Source organism: Zonotrichia leucophrys, chromosome 8 (genome assembly GCF_028769735.1).
Source record: "Zonotrichia leucophrys gambelii isolate GWCS_2022_RI chromosome 8, RI_Zleu_2.0, whole genome shotgun sequence".
NCBI classification, from domain to species: domain Eukaryota; kingdom Metazoa; phylum Chordata; class Aves; order Passeriformes; family Passerellidae; genus Zonotrichia; species Zonotrichia leucophrys.
The window spans coordinates 19,201,082-19,218,454 of record NC_088178.1 but is presented as its reverse complement, the minus strand read 5'-3'; the positions used below and the strand labels follow the sequence as shown (position 1 = coordinate 19,218,454).

The 17,373-nt window shown below is 36.5% G+C and overlaps 1 protein-coding gene across 1 annotated transcript in view; it reads left to right on the top strand.

The window, feature by feature from the left end:
• AK5 (adenylate kinase 5) overlaps positions 1–17,373 on the top strand; it is an 83,685-nt gene that overhangs the window by 14,895 nt on the left and 51,417 nt on the right. The window contains exon 6 of the mRNA XM_064720075.1: positions 5,164–5,355. Coding sequence (XP_064576145.1) covers positions 5,164–5,355 — 192 coding nt within the window. The remainder of the gene's footprint in view (positions 1–5,163; positions 5,356–17,373) is intronic.

Sequence of the window (17,373 nt, the reverse complement as noted above, 5' to 3'; positions counted from 1 at the left end):
GCTGGAAATTTATTTTCTGGGCAGTATGAATATGGTTCAAAAGAAGCTACCAGAAACAGATTCTATCAGCAGGATTCATTATTTAACAACATGATTCATGATTTTGCATTTCTAAACCAAGAAAAAACTGTGCAAACGGTCTAATAACCCAGCAAAGATGGAACTATAAAAAGCAAATAAGTAATTACAAGGGAGAGCACACATACAAAGGACATAAACCAGCTTGCTAGTAACCTTTACCAACAAGAATAAGATGCACTGTTAAATTAATGGCAATTGTTCATGAGCTGTCAGTTTTCTCAGGAGTATCTAGTAGAACATACCAGGAATTAAGAACCAGAGCATTTTCATCTTTTGCCTAACAAGGAATAATGAGAGAGAGTGTAATCATCTAATTTCTAGCAAACAACCACACTATTCTCACTAACAAGAAGAGATGTAGAAAATATCCCCAGAGAAAAGAGAGCATCTTTCCACTTATGCTGCTTAATGTCGATAACACCATCAACTTGCATAGAATTACTCTCAATTTACTCCTGGTTCCAGTTTAGGAAGGAGATTCAGACTCAAAGAGAGTAGGATTTACTTACTAGTAAATATGATTCTAAAAAATGAGAGGATGTACCCACCAGTTTTATTCTGAGTTGATGCCATATGCTCTTCATCTCATTTAAAATGAATAACCAGAAACCTGTCTGTTCCCATAGGCAAAGATTCTCCCTTCAGCTGAGTTCCAGTTAGTAAGTAGTCAAATTCCCTTCCCTGAGCCCCACAGTGCTACCTCACATGCATTGCTGGACATGAATAAAACCCTCTGCCTTGAACACAGGATGTGTGTACTGGGGGAAATCAGCATGAAGGAACCCAGCTCTCCTGTCTGTGTTGGTTCTGTACAACTTTTCTGCAAGCTGAGTCTCAGAACAAAACTTATTCCCTAGCCGTAACACTCAAAAACAGTTGTGAGTTTGAAAAATGGATTTATTTTCAAGTGAGTCATAAAACCCCTTCTCTTTTGTTAGAAAAAAAGCAATTTATACTCATATTTACATAGAAGAATAGATGTTTCTAGAGAAGTAATCCCAGGTATCCATATATTCACTCTACTCTGTTACATTGCAGCTAGAAGTATTTATAAGCATGTCTTGCAGGCAGGTACAGTTGAGGTAAGAGGAAGCAAAGTGTTTCATGAAAACAGGAGTGAAATATCAATAGCATTTCAAGGGTGTATCCTGAAGGTTGTAAATGCATGTAGGAGAAATAATAATAAGTGCTACTAGGTCTATATGCCTGTGCATACAGGACAAATGTTACCTTTTTGTGCACCTTGTGTTTCTTACATGGTTTTCAAGTACTTCCTGATGATAAAGATGCATATTCTGCAGGTAAAAGTTGAATTCATAGAGACATCTTGTAATCAGATTCTGTTTTGGCTTCCTACCTCATGTAGGCTTGAATTACTTTTTTACACTTCAAAACATTTTTTTGATAATACTTCATTTAAAACTAGGTTTCTTGATCTGTGAATTTCAAAACATTGTTTTCATTGACATTTTATTTCTGTGAGTGAAGTGTATTTCAGATTTAAAAACTCACAGTGTCAGAAAAAAGGTAGTATTATTACCTGTGATAGTGTCTTTTGTATTATTGCTGTTGTAAAAAAATAGAGAACAACAGTACTCAAATTCTGTAGAGAACTTTCAGTTTTCAAAGCAAAAGGAGGTAATTAAAGCTAATTAATGAATCATCCAAATCATGCCTTGTTATTATCCTCATTGTACAATTAGAAAAAAAAAGGAAGAAATTAAGCCCACTGTGCCCAGGGTGTGTTTTCCTGTTTTCTTAAACAGTAAGTGACTTCTGCAGGCAATGCAGTTTGTGGGAACTAAAAACAGACAAGAGCTTGTGCACCTGATGGAGCCATGGTGGCACTCGGGTCCTTCCCTTCCTGTGGGAAGTTTCTTTAGAGAACTGACATTGATTGTGGTAAGCTGCACTCTCATTTTTGTGTGGGACAGAAGGAGACACTCTTCCTTCAGGGCTGATAATTTCATGAGTGATCCCTTTATCTTAGGTACTGTCTGTAAGATTTGATGCTGTATGTGAAGTCTTGTGGTGCACGAAAGCTCCAGCCCTGCATTTGGGGAGGTCTGGTGTCACTTCACAGCCTGAGTGGGGGCTGTCCTGAAGTGCTGAGCATTGAAAGTGAGGCCAGCCAAGGCTTGGAACATCTGAAGATTTCTTGCCATCTTCCTGCTACTATTATTAGGATACACAGAAATGGAAGTACTGAATAAAACTATTCACTTGTATAAACTCCTTTTGTCCTCCACTTTACTAGATCCCTGATTGCCAGTTGTAATTTCTGAATCCCTGTGTAATGTATGTTAGGAAGCTTCAATCAGCTGGATATCCACACAGGGACTTGAGATGTCTCTGTGCTCAGTCTGCTGCAAGGTACATCAGCCATTCCCTTTCATCAGACAGTGTTCCATGACTAACAGGCTTTGAAATCTGTAGCGTTTTCTTTCAGAACCTATCTGTGTCATAATTTGGGGGTTTTTAGTACTGTATGCTTTTTGAATTTCTAAATTCCTCATTATTTTTCTATTACTAGTGAAGCAACCTTAATTTAACCAAGCTACTTTTAATAATGTCCATATTGCATGAAAGTCTTACACAGAAACTTACTTTCATAGTGTTTTATGTGAATAATTATGTGCCTTAAAGCTATTCTGTGGTAGTAAAATTAACTTTCATAATTAATTCATTCCATGAACAGACTAACTCTGTTAATGATAGTCTGAAAAAGGAAGGGAAAGTTACTCTGGTTTTGTTGACGTTGAGGTACATGTGATAGAAGTAGGAAAGAGCTTCTTTCCCACTGGAAATTATTCTAAAAAAACAGGTTATAAGGTTAATTGTTTCAAAATCCAATAGATACTCATAAATAATTACCAGAACTATTATCTTTGTAGTTTGTGTGCTCATGTCTCCAATCATCTACAATGTGTGTAAAAAATAATTTGATTTTCATTTAAACCCTATTTAATTTTCTGTAATGATAAAGAGGCCACCGTCTTTCTTGCTAGTGCTGATTTTCAGACTGTCCTTTACTGTTTGAATATGGCTCTGCTTTCTCACCACTTTCTGCTTCCTCATATCCATATGCTCCTCTGTCAGCAGCCTCATTTGTAAAGGCTAATGACCACCACCTCAGGCTGGAGAAGTTGTATTGGTTTCTTTTGACTTCCTAAGAACCTTTTTGCACTCAGCCTGACAGTAAAAAAGGCCAGACCATACTTCATGTTGTATTCTCTCAAATGACAGAAACACAGTTTAGAAGGGATTTTGTTTTTTAAACTTAGTTACTAATTTTCCAGATTGTCCACATAGGAACTTTTGACTATTCAGACTAGAAATACGGTTTGTCTTGATGCAATTTAACATCCTTGGGTAGAGAGACCTAGACAGAGAGAGCATTCAGAATATTAATTGGTTTGTTCTGGCCCTCAATAACAAGATAACAACTATATAATTAACATAAAGATATGAATCAGTTACTACTTACATCGTAGTAGTTAGAATACATGTAGATGTTTTTGCGATACTGGTGTACAGCTCAAATTTGACTTTCAAATTTGCATTGCATCAAGCTGAACAAAGACAAAATTATTCTGCAGATAGAAAACATAATAAGAAAAATGTCTGTTTAACAGTCTTGAGCATCCAAAATTGTTTGCATTGTAACTAGATTATGTCGTTTCTAGAATAGGAAGTCACTGTTTTTTTAGTTAAAATTAAAGTATGAAACTTTTTGTTCGGGTAAGTAAAAACAGCAGAAATTACTTTGTGCTTGTATGTGAGAAAAAATAAGTCCTTTCTAATCTGTAATCAGATAACTTGAACTGTTTTCATCTTAAATGCTGCTTACAGAGAATTCTGTAAGTTAAACATAATATGTTTTAAAAGACAGCACTAAGCCAGTGAAAACTTTAGGGAGAGGTAGATGTCTTTGCAGCAACCAGATGGAGGAAAGAACAAAATCAGATATTATGAATAAAGTTTATATACATTTATAGCCACATTGTAAAAATCCTGCAAATTCAGATGTCTGAGTGACTTTCGCGTGAGAGGAAACAGTCTCAGGTTGCACCAGGGGAGGCCTAGATTGAATATTAGGAAAAATTGCTTTAGGGAAAGGATTGTCAAGCATTGGAGCAGGGAAATGATTGAGCCACCATCCTTGGAAGTATTTAACAGATGTGTGGAGATTTCTGAGGATCAGTAGAGGTTTCTGGTTTTTCACCATAGGTACTAAGTAGCGGTGACTTCCAAAGATTGCCTGTGAACATTTAGCCGTATTCCTAAGAAAGTGGGTCCGTCACTGCTTACCCCACATCAAGTACCAGAGATATCTCTTCTTTAAATGTTTGATAGCATCTTATAAATAAGATTTGACTAGGAAAGAGCTAGAGTTCAAAATTTTTTCTTTATTTCATTACTACAAGGCTTTAGCTACTGAACCACAGTGCAGGGATGGATGTGACACATACCAGTGCTCACCACACAGACTGAAAAGGATAGGGGAAATTAAAACCCTTCTGGCTGTCCTACCCAACCTCTTGAAAAGTGCACTGAAGTTTTAGAGAGATTTAGAGAAATAGATAAAGTTTTATAAGAAACTGTGGCTTTTGGAACAGGCCTGTTTTCACCTGGTCCTTACCATCACACAGTGGCTGCTGGATTTTAAATACCACCTTACTTAAAGAGTTTCCAGATGGAAACCATGCATCCATTTTCCTGCAGAGTATGAGACATCTATATTTTGCTCTTTCAAAAAAAATTTAAGTAGGGGAGACATCTGGTAATGCAAATGATGAACATAGCCTAGAGAAGGTTTTTGCTGTGAAGTAAAATTTTTTCATTAAACTTTTTCCTTACATATCAGGTGAAACAAGTTGACTAACCTCCACATAAGATCAACAAGCCCCTCCTTAAACCTGCAAACTTTCTGTAAAAAAACCAACAGAAAATTAATGACTACATCAAGTTCCAACTTACGCAAATGTAACATGTCTGACCCTCACATAATAATGGTATTTCTGAGTCCTGTAGTGCTGAATAATCAACTTAATCAAACTTCTTGAATTATTCTTTCCACAGATCTGTACCCCAGATTTGGTGGTGTTTCTGGCATGTTCCAGTCAAAGGCTGAAAGAAAGGTTACTGAAGCGTGCGGAGCAGCAAGGGAGACCTGATGATAACCTGAAAGCCACTCAAAGAAGACTAATGAATTTCAAGCAGAATGCAATCCCACTGGTTAAATATTTCCAGGAAAAAGGGCTGATTATCACAGTAAGTCCTTTAGTGTACGTCTCCAAAACCTTAATTGTTGGGGCTGTACTTGGCTTCTTGTAGTTTTTGCTTTAAGACAGGCTAGACAAGTCTGATTCAGTTTTAAGTTAATAGCATGCCTACTTAAGTGATTAATGAAGACAGCTAATTCATTGAGCAGTTGGCAACAGTTGAATTATTGGCATGTTCCAAGTTACAGACTGTGTCTGGTTGCAATAACACACAGAACTTGGTACCACATGTGGTATGGGAGCACAGATGTTTCTTTTCCTTTGATAACTTAAGTAGTTCACATTGGTATGTGCTCCTCACAGCAAATGTGACTAATTTTCTGTGCTGGTCAGACTCATGACAGGTTAAAGCATCCTTAATTGCAAAGTCATCAATTAATATTAATAGCCTTAATTATGTACTTCAGCATCTTTCTGAATTTCAAGATGAAAATTCCAGGAAATTATTACATTAGCTTCTCCAGGGAGTATGTGCTCTGGGTTAAGCATTTTGATTAACTTGGTTTTCAAGGATGAGAGAACTAAGATTCTTGCAAGTTTTTTTTTTATTGTTGAGGAAGTGTGTATTTTATAGTGATGCTCCTATAGCCTTTACAAGTGCTCTTATGGAATGTGTTTCTAGCTCTTCAGGAAATATGTGCCTTTGTGCATAAAGCATGTGGGGCATCTGGATAGAATTGCATTTCTGTAATGGGACCTGTAAAACAGAAGATTTTGTTCTTAAGGGGGTTTCATCTACTTTTTAACTCTGTTTCTTGAGAGTCCTGATGATAATTTAAATTGCAGTGTTCACCTTAGATATCTTCTTTTCTTTTTGAAGAAAGTAGATGTTTATGATGGGTATGGAAGTGACAGCATGGAATATAAAGATTAAATTACTACAGCACAAAGGAAACAGCATATACAGAAAATATTGCACTTATTCATGCTATTTCCCTAGAGAAGGAGGAAGAAAGAAAGAAAGAAAATAGCATTCATCCTGCTGCTAATAATGCTGAACCTGGGAAGACACTGGAATACTATGCAGATAAGAGCAGTGTAAGAACTAGAACAGCATAAAATAGAATTACAGTAGCCTGATTCCCAGAGGAGTGAATCCTTGAGGCAAGGTCAGACAAGGTCAACGCTGACTAGAAGGAAATAAAAAGATTTACATTTTTCTTAAATCCCTACCTGCACCTTAGCACTGCTATTTAAAGCTGTAAATCTCTGACACTTCTAGCCAGCATCACGATTCTACTCGGGGAGAGAAGCAGGACCATTTGTCTTACGGGATGTTATAATTTTAGAATCACAGCTCATATTTTATACATCTACTTAATAAATGTGTTGTTCTTCATCAATAACAGACCAAAAAAGAAAAGAAAAATTCACTGAAATATCACTAAATATTATTAATATGCAGGCATTATATATATATAATTATAATCTACTGTTAGACACTTTATGAGCAAGAAATAAAAATCTAAATTCCCAAAGAAGATTCATTTTCATGCTCCAACAGTTATTTCATACTGCTTTTAACATACTTTAGTTAATAAAATTGAGAGCCTTATTCTTCATTTCACCTCTTACTGGTTAGGTTCCTTTGGTGTAAGTGTTCCCCTTCATTTTTTTTTTTTTCACATGATCTGTAATAATTTGCTACAGTACCCAGGTTGTTCTTGTTTGGTGCTCTGTATGCCTTATGTTCTCAGTCTCTGCCTGGTGTACCTGCTCTCACAGTCTGATCCTGATTTCTGTTTTTAAGGAAAGGGGCGAGGCTCCCACCTACGATACGTCTAAGAAATAGGGAAATGCAGCTCTGTCCTTTCTGAAAAACTCCCTCTTTGAGATAATGATATGTAAAGTTCATTATAATTAACAGAAGTAAATATGTGATATTTTCATGAACACACAGTCTGTGTTTAAAATTCATTTTAACAATCTGTCAGTAATCTAACAAATGAGAACCTGACTTAACTCAAATTTAAATTCAGAAGTTACCAAGAGTATAACAACACAATATTGGACAGGGAGTATGTAAATAGATGCATATGCTGCCATTTACTGTTTCAGGAACTTTTAACAAATGTTAAAACATTATGTATTGTTTACCGAGAAAACAACTGCACACAAATTACCTGGTGGTGGTGGGGAGATACTAGTTTGATTCAGTTGTAAGAGGAAGAACATGTAGGTACATAGGTGACCTCAAGTACTCTAATGTTTAACAGAGAACTTCAGTTCTGGACACAGATTTCCAAATCTCCAATTTATGTGGACTGTAATCCACTATAGATAATGGTGTAGTTCTTGGAGAGGAGATCACTGGTTGCAAAAATTTTTTGGCCAACAGTTATTAAATCTGCTCCCAGAGAGCTTAGCTGTTCTTTGTAGAACATATCTCTTGGTCTAGACAGAAAAAAGTTTACAGAGCTCATTGTTGTAGCAGTAGAAGTTTCTCTGACTGGAGGCAGGATTTGGTCCAGTCTGCCTCATTGACAGTGAATCTACATAATCCTAGAGCTGCAATGTCAACCTTGATGCATTAATAAGTCTGTGTGCATTTAAGGGGAAAAAATAAAAGACTGGATGTAGTGAGACAAAAATACTAAACATTAAAGAAGACTTTGGCCCTTATTTAAACAGCCAGAACAAGACAGCATCCCATGGCATCCAGGAAATGTGGATTTCTCTGATATCTTCATTGTTCCACTTGTCCTTTTAGGGAATTTACCATGCTTATGAAAACATTAAAATGACATTCAGATTAGTCAGAGAAGTAAAGAGAACCCAGAAAAAGTAGCTGAAGCTGGAAATGGATTCTGAGCACAAATTTAGAAGTTAAACAGTTGCGGGTGAGGGAAGTAGCTGTCTGCCCTCATAAGCATCAAACAAGCCTAATGGCTGTCAACTGTCACAGAAAAATTCCCCATGGAACTGTGTTATATAAATTGTTTCTCTTGTTTTGGTTAAAAAAAGAGTTTTACTATAGAACTTGCACACTGACATGAACTTTATCTAAAGGTTGTGACTTATCAAAATGCTGCTGAAGATACAGTTTATTTCTAAAGTTTCTCTGTTATCATACAGCTGCCTTACTTGAGATGCTGGTTTGGGCTTTTTATTTGTTTGCTTCTGAATTCCAATTTGCTGATTCCAAAAGACTTGCACTTACTCATTCTTCATTTAATTTTAAGCCCATCCCTAGAGAAATGTAGATCCTGCAGTCCTTTAAGCATCTCCCAAGGTCTATTCAAATCTCACTGATAGCAAACTCTTCTGAAAGGCTTCATAGGAGCTCTCACCCTGCTTTCCAGGTCCTAATGGCAGCCTCTGCCAGGCATGTCTTCCAAACCAGAATCCAGCTCAGAGAATCTTCTCCTCAGTGGAGGAACATGCATCTGGTTTGGCAGAGCACAGGATGAGTAGATGCCTTTGTTTTGTCAGTGCCGATATTTGCGCGCATCCGTTCAGCCTTTGCATTAAACAATCATTAAAAAGAGAATTTTAAAAATCCCACTCCTCCTTCCCTGGAGTGCTGCTAGGAATAGGGACTGTTAGCCACCACCTCCCCCGTGTGCTCTCACCTCCCTGCTGCAGGCTCAGAATCTCATTTACGTGCCATCTGATGCCTGGATCTTGCGTCCTCGGCTGCAAAGTGATACAGACTTGGCAGGAGTGGTTTCCCTCAAATGTAGCCCCATTGGTGTCTGAATGTGGCCTTTCTCCCCACAGGTCACAGATGGGGATTTGAACTGCTTTGTTTTCTAGAGGAAACTGAGCTGAGATTTCCTATTAATTGGCCCAATGCCAACAAAATATTTTCAGAAGCCTCTCAGTAGTTTTAAAAATACAGCAGCCATAAGAACAGTCTTCAATGAAAATTTTTGATGTGTTTTTAACCTGACTACTACATAGGATCTTCAGAGTATTTCTGGCTTCTTGGGCATGACCAAGTGGACATGCAAAGAGGAGCCCAGACAGTCTGGAGCATCTGGAGCAAACCTTCAATGTTTTAGGACCTTTTCAAATCAAACAAGGAATGTAGGCAGCTGTTTGTGGGAACCTTGAGACCACAAGTTTTGTTTGAGATTCAGGAGTCTCCCTCTGTTGTACTGTATGGTAAATCTTTATCTGGCTCCATGAATGTATATGGTTATATAATAATTTTAAAATTTATGTAGAGGGAAAATTAGAGGTGGGATGGGAAATAAGGACAATCACATATTCATTTTTTGGTGATTCAAAGCAGTGAAAGGTAAGTTGAAGCCTAAAACAAGTAACCAGAGCTTTGCAGTCACAGAAAGTTAAGGTTTTCTGTGTCTCTTCTATATTTGACAGCCCTTCTGCAGAAAAACTGGGCTAAGAGCAAGAACCTGGAGCTGTTTCCTGTGAAACTGCTGAACTAGAGATCAAGTTTCCCATGTTCTAATCACTGCTTGGTTTTACACTGCATCTCAGCACTATTTATGTGTTACTGTTTTGTCAGATTTTGAGGAACATACAAAGAAGGTCCATAAATGAATTTTATCTAGAAATGAGTGTAAACAAACTGTTTGTAAATATATGCACATTTTATATGGGAATGATAGATGAGTAATTTATGCATATATAGAAGCATGTACACCATAAACCCTTCCAAGTTTCAAAATATTTTCAGTCTCCCATTTTATGCTTTATGTCAACAAGTATATCAGACATACCAATGTCTGCCAGAGAATGACCAAGGATGGAAACTTGCCATCTGTGTACATAGAAGCATGCAGAGAAACCTTGAGGGCAGAAATTCTTTGCTGAGGTGAATAGTATCAGTGCAATACTATATTCTCTTCTACCTTTGGAAGTATGATAATTTAAACAGCAACCAGCTATTTGAAACCTGCCCTGCCTTTTGTACACCCAGTGACTTGAATGAAGCAGATGACTTTGGAAAAAAAAAAGAAACAAACTTTGACCAGTCTGGCTATAGAATTTGGCAGTGATGAGTGCATGGGCCAAGCTGATTTAGGAACTCCAGAAAGAGAGAGGGAATGTTGGCTTTGACAACCATACTATCCCAGATTTTATCCATTTCTGGCACTGTGAAAGCTGATACATGTTTAAAATTAACAGACAGGTTTTTTTACGGATCTGAAACTAAAACTGAGATAAGTAATTAAGCCAAGTTATCATGCAGAGGAATGAACTGTAGGAGATGTTTAAAATAACATGTCCTAAATATTCTTCAAGTTATTTTATACAGTTCATCTTAAGGTAATTAAGCTGTGTCCTTTGGGTGAATAGCAGCTTCTCATTTCATTCTTGTAGTTAAAGTGATGCTTAAAGAAGATTAATTTTTCTTATTTAGATGAGATATATTAAGAAACTAGATTGGAAAAAATATCTCTTCTCTGAGAAGACCTTTTGTATTGAATCAGGAATATTTATCATGCATAAGCAAATTTTCCTGTCCTGAACCACAGCTGATTTTGTGAATATCCAACTGAAAAACCAAAGCTGCATTTCAGCCGTGCATTGCTGTAAACAATAAAAACCAATTTCTTACCCAAAGTTCCATTAGTGATTTCCAGCTCTAATTGCCACCAGTGGATCTTTCCACCAGTAAAAATTCATTGTCAGTGACTTCATGATTTTATGGCAAAACCACTCTGTTGCCGTTTGGTGGAGAAAATTTGCATATGAAAGAAAATTAGCTCATGAAAGTTGCTACTTCAGTAGAATCAAGACGGTCTTTCAGCTCTCATACTCACAGTCCTATAAAAATGTTACTACATCTGATAGCTTGTGCTCTACAGTCCCAGTGTTTAACATCCTTATTTTCTGAATCTGTCATTGCTTATTGCATCTAAGTTGCTGTCATTAGCTGTTGTTAGCTCTTTTTATTTCCTTATGCAAGTGGCAACTGAATGTTTTTTCTGCCATGGTATTCTCAGCTTTGATTCAAAGGGCAAAATGAGACTGAGTGAACTGGCCTCTAGTAATCCAATCTAGTACCATTCAGGGATTATTTGAGCATTTGCTCCTGTTCTTTCTTTCCTGTAGATGTACCCTGAAAGAGAGTGAGACCTAAAATGCTCTTGTGTTTTAATGCGTCATAAAGATACATGCATTCAGGTTTGTGAATGCTCAGGTGTTGTAATGATGGAAGCCATTTAAGTGTCAGCAGAAAGTCTGATACTCTTAACATTATGGGCTTACTCCTGTATTCTGGAGTCTTATTTAGGCTTAACAAGGTTAGCTGCAGCTACAGTGTTAGTGGAGAACTGAGAAAGCTGCAAAGTTACTCATCCATTGTGTGACTCAGGGTACACACTGCACTAGGCAGCACTGAAGTGAGAACTACAGCCTTCCCCTTGGGCATTCTCCCCATTGCAGAATTTCCTTTTGAGCATTTCTGATAGCTGTTTGGAGGACTTTTTATTTTTTCTAATGCAGTTAATGAATATCTACCAAGCAGTGCTTTGAAGAACTGTATGAAATGCTTCCTAATTAGGAAAACACCTCTATTGTATCAACTCAGCATTTCACTGAAGTAATATATCCTTGCTCCTTACATTCTGATACTTACACATCAGAAAACAACTAATGTGGCTATTTTGTGTTTCTTGTAACTGTGGTACATCATTTAGTGTTAGCATAAACATCTTTGCACAGCATCACTTTTTACCATGTAGAAGTAACCTAAATATTCCTGATTCAATACAAAAGATCTTCTCAGAGAATAGATATTTTTTCCAATCTACAGACTCTCTTGTGAATCTTGTGTGGTTTGTCTTTACTATAACTATATATGCTTCTGTATCCTTCAGCTCAGTTATCATCCTTATTACTTCCAGGGTTAACACTGGAATGTATCTTTCCATCTTACATAGTACTGCAGTTTGTTTCATTAATGGCCAGTGAATACAACTATGTGTTTACTTTGTTGTCACCATATCACATTCTGCAATTCAGTAATCTAGTTAAATAATACATCAGAAAAAGAAGCCTCACAAGAATAGCTATAACACTGAAGTCAAAATTATTGTCATTTTCTGTAAAGGAAGAGCTGCTGTCCCCATTCTCAACTGTTCATCTCTTTTTGTGCCAACAGTCAGTCAAACCAGTCACAGTAAAAGAAATGAAGAATTAATGCACAAAATGTGACATCTTTTCACTGTAACTTGCTACGATCAGTTATTTATATCTAGGATTGTTCATAAATATGCTACCCCTTGATCAGTTTTGCTAAAAAAAAAAGCTAAAATTACATTGTTTTTAGGCAAATCTTAACATTTCTTCATTACGTACTCCGCTGAATTTTACCTCCTGTCTTTAATCAGAATGTCAAATTGAAGCTCCACATTCATGTTTTCAATACCAGTACTTCAAAATTCTCTGCTCTGTATGGCATGCCATGTCTCATATTTTCTTGTATTATAACATCCATTGTATTTTGGTAACACTATAGTTTTTCTAATGCCAAGGTCATCTCCCTCTCTTACCACTGCAAGAGTCCTGCCTTCTGGGCTTTTTTTGGTCTGCTTTGTTGAAAAGAACAAACTTCTCTGTAAATGCAGAGTCCTTACTAAAAGGGAACCTAGAATGTGGGCAATACAGCTCTTGGTCAGGTTGCTTATTTAATGTATTGGTCCCTAAGACATTGGAAAAAAAATATCCTGCAATCCTCTTTGTGTCTGCACCTTACTGCAAGAATTTCACCTGATAGATTCTACATAATACAGATTCACATCACCCCAAGGCAGGTAATTTCTGTTTCTTTTGCAAAAACATTCTGTCTGCTCTCTGTCTGCCTCTGTGTTGCCTCAGTCTGCTGCAATGGCCATTACAGGTTTTGTGGGTACTTTAGCTTTCATCTCTGACCCTGTTCATGGGGTACAAGACACAAATGAGCTCAGTTCCAGTACTGTGAACAGAGGGTTTTCTTCATTTATGCATTTCATGTTCCGTCATATCTCTTGATCTTTAGAAAGAGGGTTAGGAGCCATGTGAATTCTGAAATGAGCTTGGTTTTAAGGACTATTCATTATATCCTTGAACTACAGCCAGGAGACCACTCCTCAGAAAAATCAGTAAATTTAGTAGGGTAGCTGTAATAGCGAATTAGTTAAACAAATTTGGGTATTCTCTCATAGGTTAGGTCAGCCCTTGGCAACAGAAACCATGTCAGGGTTTCTTGGGAAGATGCCCCTGCTGAAACCCTGAGCTTAACAACCACTCGTGTTAGTGGGAACTTTTGAAAGAATTTATTTCATAGCTTCTTGTTAAGGCTGCACAGCAGTTTGTTATAACCCCAATCTGATAACATACTTTGTAAATATCAATTATTTTTTGGGGTCAGAGGTTACAGTTGATATTTTTACATTGAGAAAGTTTCAAGCAAAACTGCAAGATTCCCTTTTTCCCCATGAATTACACAAGCATGGGGACCTTTGCCAATTGGTTTAAAAAATGCCTTGGAAAAAGATTGACTAGGAGATAACTGATATTTGCCATATGAAACAAGGCCTAAATCTAACCTTTTTTGAGTACATGATTTGGCTTGAGGATGAAAAAGGACAAATAAAAAAATTCTTAAGCAGGAATAGAAGCTTGTGAGAGCTCCTTCACTGGAGTATGGATGAGAACAAGCACGTAGAGAGTGTCTCAGCCTTCTCCAGTGACTATTTCTGTGTGTGCAGGAGCTGTGCTGCCCTGAGAGGAGGGTGTGCTGGGAACCTACTGGAAATTACATACAGGGAAGTACCAAGGGTCTCATTACAGGAGGCAGAGGAGTGTTGAGCTAAATTAGCTGGTATGCAAGAGCGAGTGCTTGCAGAGCCAGCAGCTAATGGGCTCTCTGCAGACTCCTGATTCCCACACTGCAGGGAGGAGGAGGCCAGCAACCCCCTCAGATCCACCGGAGGGCTCTTAAAGAAATGGGGGCTGTTCTCATCAGTGTAGAAGGGTCTGCAAGATCTTTTTTTTATGAAGTATTTGTATTTAGTCAGTTCTCCATGTCCCATGGCATAATTTCAATAGAGAGTAAGCTTTACAAATAATTAGGATCTGCCTCCAAATTATTTTTCTTCTATTTTAGTAGAGACTACACTCAAAACTAATAGAATCAAATAAGAGATGACAGTTCTCTGGAAGTTCACTGACTTCCAAAATCTTCTGGGAACTAGAACACTGTAGTACAAACTATAGGAAATTTTGTTTCCTTTTTAGCAATAATGGCTGTATAAAACATATTCATTGTTTGAATTACAGTTTCAGAAAAGTAATTTTAAAAACTAGCATATCTGAACTGTCTTGAAAGCTCTGTAGATCTTGTTGTTGGTTCTATAAATTATCACAAGTCCACTTTTAGATGGAATGAGTATTGATACTTCCTCCTTAACATTTATCATGCCTATTGGAGAGGATGATGGCCCTTAAAGTGAAAAAATAATTTATCTTTGATATAATACTCTCTAAGAGTTACAAGAGCTAAAAATATTTAGGATATGCAAAAAGAGATAATTGGAATTTTATTAGTGATTACTAATTAGATTTTCGGTGGGAACCCATTTAAATATTTTTTTGTTAAAACATATTCTTACTGTCAAATTATCCAAGTAATTTTATTCAAAATTAAAGCAAAAACATTATAGAAGGAGAAAGGAACATTCAAAATATTTAGTTTTCTATCTCCCTACAGCTTAAACTACGTGGGAGAATAGGTACATATAATTCCCCCAATCCCTTTCATATGCAAAAAAAAAAAAGGGATGTATTCACACTGTCTTTTTTTCCACTTTAAGTTGTTTCACTGCAAAAGTAAACAAACCTTCAATTTCTTTAATGTGTTCTTTTTAATTAGAATTCTAAACAGAAAAAAAGTGCAGTGGAAGATATCTTCATAAATGAAGGCCTAAAGATACTCAAGCAATCAAAACTAAACATCAAAAATCTTAATAATAAACTTGTTCTATCCCTACAAATTGCTTTTAGAACTTCTTACATTTGCTGAATATATTAACACAAAAGACTAAGTTCCTGTTTTCCAAGGTCTGTAAGTGCCAGGGTCCAGAGCCTATGCCCTTCACTCTGGATCACACGAATGGTTTTAGTAATATTTTTATCAGTAGTAAAGTTTTAATAATAAAGGCAAACATAAATCACACATTCATTATCTTAAGGTAAATTAAAAACAACAATAGCTCCTATTTCTAGTCACTGTTTGAGTCCCAGTCATTACTACGACACTGGGAAAGGTTGACAGAGGCAGACCTTCTGTGTACTTTTAGCTGGTTTATATTACAAAGACAAACACTTTGATGCAATTAATTCTGTAATTTGTTGCCCATATTTTGCTGGGGTCCCAGTAGAAATTAATGCCACTATGTAGCTGCAAGATTGAACTTATTCAGGCAAAGCAATCAAGGGTTGAAACAGCCAGAGCCACCCATACTAGCACAAGGCAGCAAATGGAAAGGTGGAAGCTTCACAGATAGTTCTTTTACCAGGTCCCATTGAAAACAAACAAACAGCCTCAGAGTGAGGAGCAGCACCGTGTGTCTCACCCAACAGGAAACCAGAGCAGTGGGGAAGGAGCTGCCCTGATGGAGAGCTGTAGCCAAAACTATTTTAATACAGAGAAAACCCCAATTACAAAATAATTACTGTTCAGTAAATGTAAACTGGTGGATTCTGGTTTAGAATATCAAAAGCTCTAATTTTCTGCATATATTGAATGAAAAGTCAGTTATAGCAATTTTTATAGATAATGTTATATGAATAATCAATATAGGTTGCTTAGCTTGCTTTTGCAATAAATCATTTATACGTTAACAATGTGTTAATACTAACTATGGTATTAGACCCCAAGTATTGGAGTTTCAGGCGTTCTGTAAAGCACTTAGCTCAAGCAAACAGCCAGAAGAAAAGCTGTGAAATTCTAATAAAAGAAAGCTTACAGAGCGTTCATTTTGATCTTTCTTGGGTCTTTGTTTTCATTTTTCTCCTGCAACACTATTATTATTATTATTATTATTATTATTATTATTATTATTATTATTATTATTATTATTATTATTATATAACATTATCACATTACATGCATTTCTTTTCCACATCCCTATCCCTTCTCAGATTTAATTTTCATACTGAAGGTGATTTTTCTAATTTGTGCTTTCCAGTTTTCTGACCAACTCATTGGCCATTCTCTGTGCCAAGACATTTCTTGGACATTTATAATGCTTTTAAAAATAAATTAATTTTATTAGTTAGGGTTTCCCTAAAATTATATTTTATTTAATAGCCTCTGGGAAGAAATATTGTCAAAAGCTTTAAAAAGTTAAACAAATTATGTCAATCAGTTCCACTTCATCCACGTGTTTTATGATATTTAAAAAATGCTTTCAGCCTACATAATCATGTGGGATTTTGTCCTACATTTGTTTCCAAAAAATACATGCTGGATGCAAGAATGTCATATTCCGTGATGACTAAAGCAATCGTTTCTGTCAGTGTCTCCTCAGCTTGCCAGCTTTCATTTATAAATCAAGTAGTCTCCTTTTTGCTCTGAAACAACATGCTCCAATAATTTAGATGTCAAAACAGAACTTTCTGGTACAGAAATTAAAATAGCAGTGGCTCACTTCTTGCTGCAGGAAACAAACGCAAATCCTTCCTGCAGCAGCACAATTGGAAGTTGGCTTTATGAGCCATCCTGAACTCAGACTGACATCTGCTGAATATTATCTTCTTTGAGAGGAGTCCTACTAGTAGAGATAAATCTTTTATTTCATGCAAATTTAGTACTTTTTAGCTTGAGATGAACAAGGGAGGGCTTAATATCAAGGATTCCAGTATCATTTATGAAATTTATTAATATAGAGATGCCCAGTGGAAATGCTCCTTATTCTGGGTCAGAATTTAGTTAATACACAGGAACTGTGTAACTGAGAATTAAAATTTATTTTTCTCTTCCAAGGAAAATAGAAAAGTCAAAAATTTTCAAACATTCCCATTCTTACAGTGTGAAATTCCATTTTAA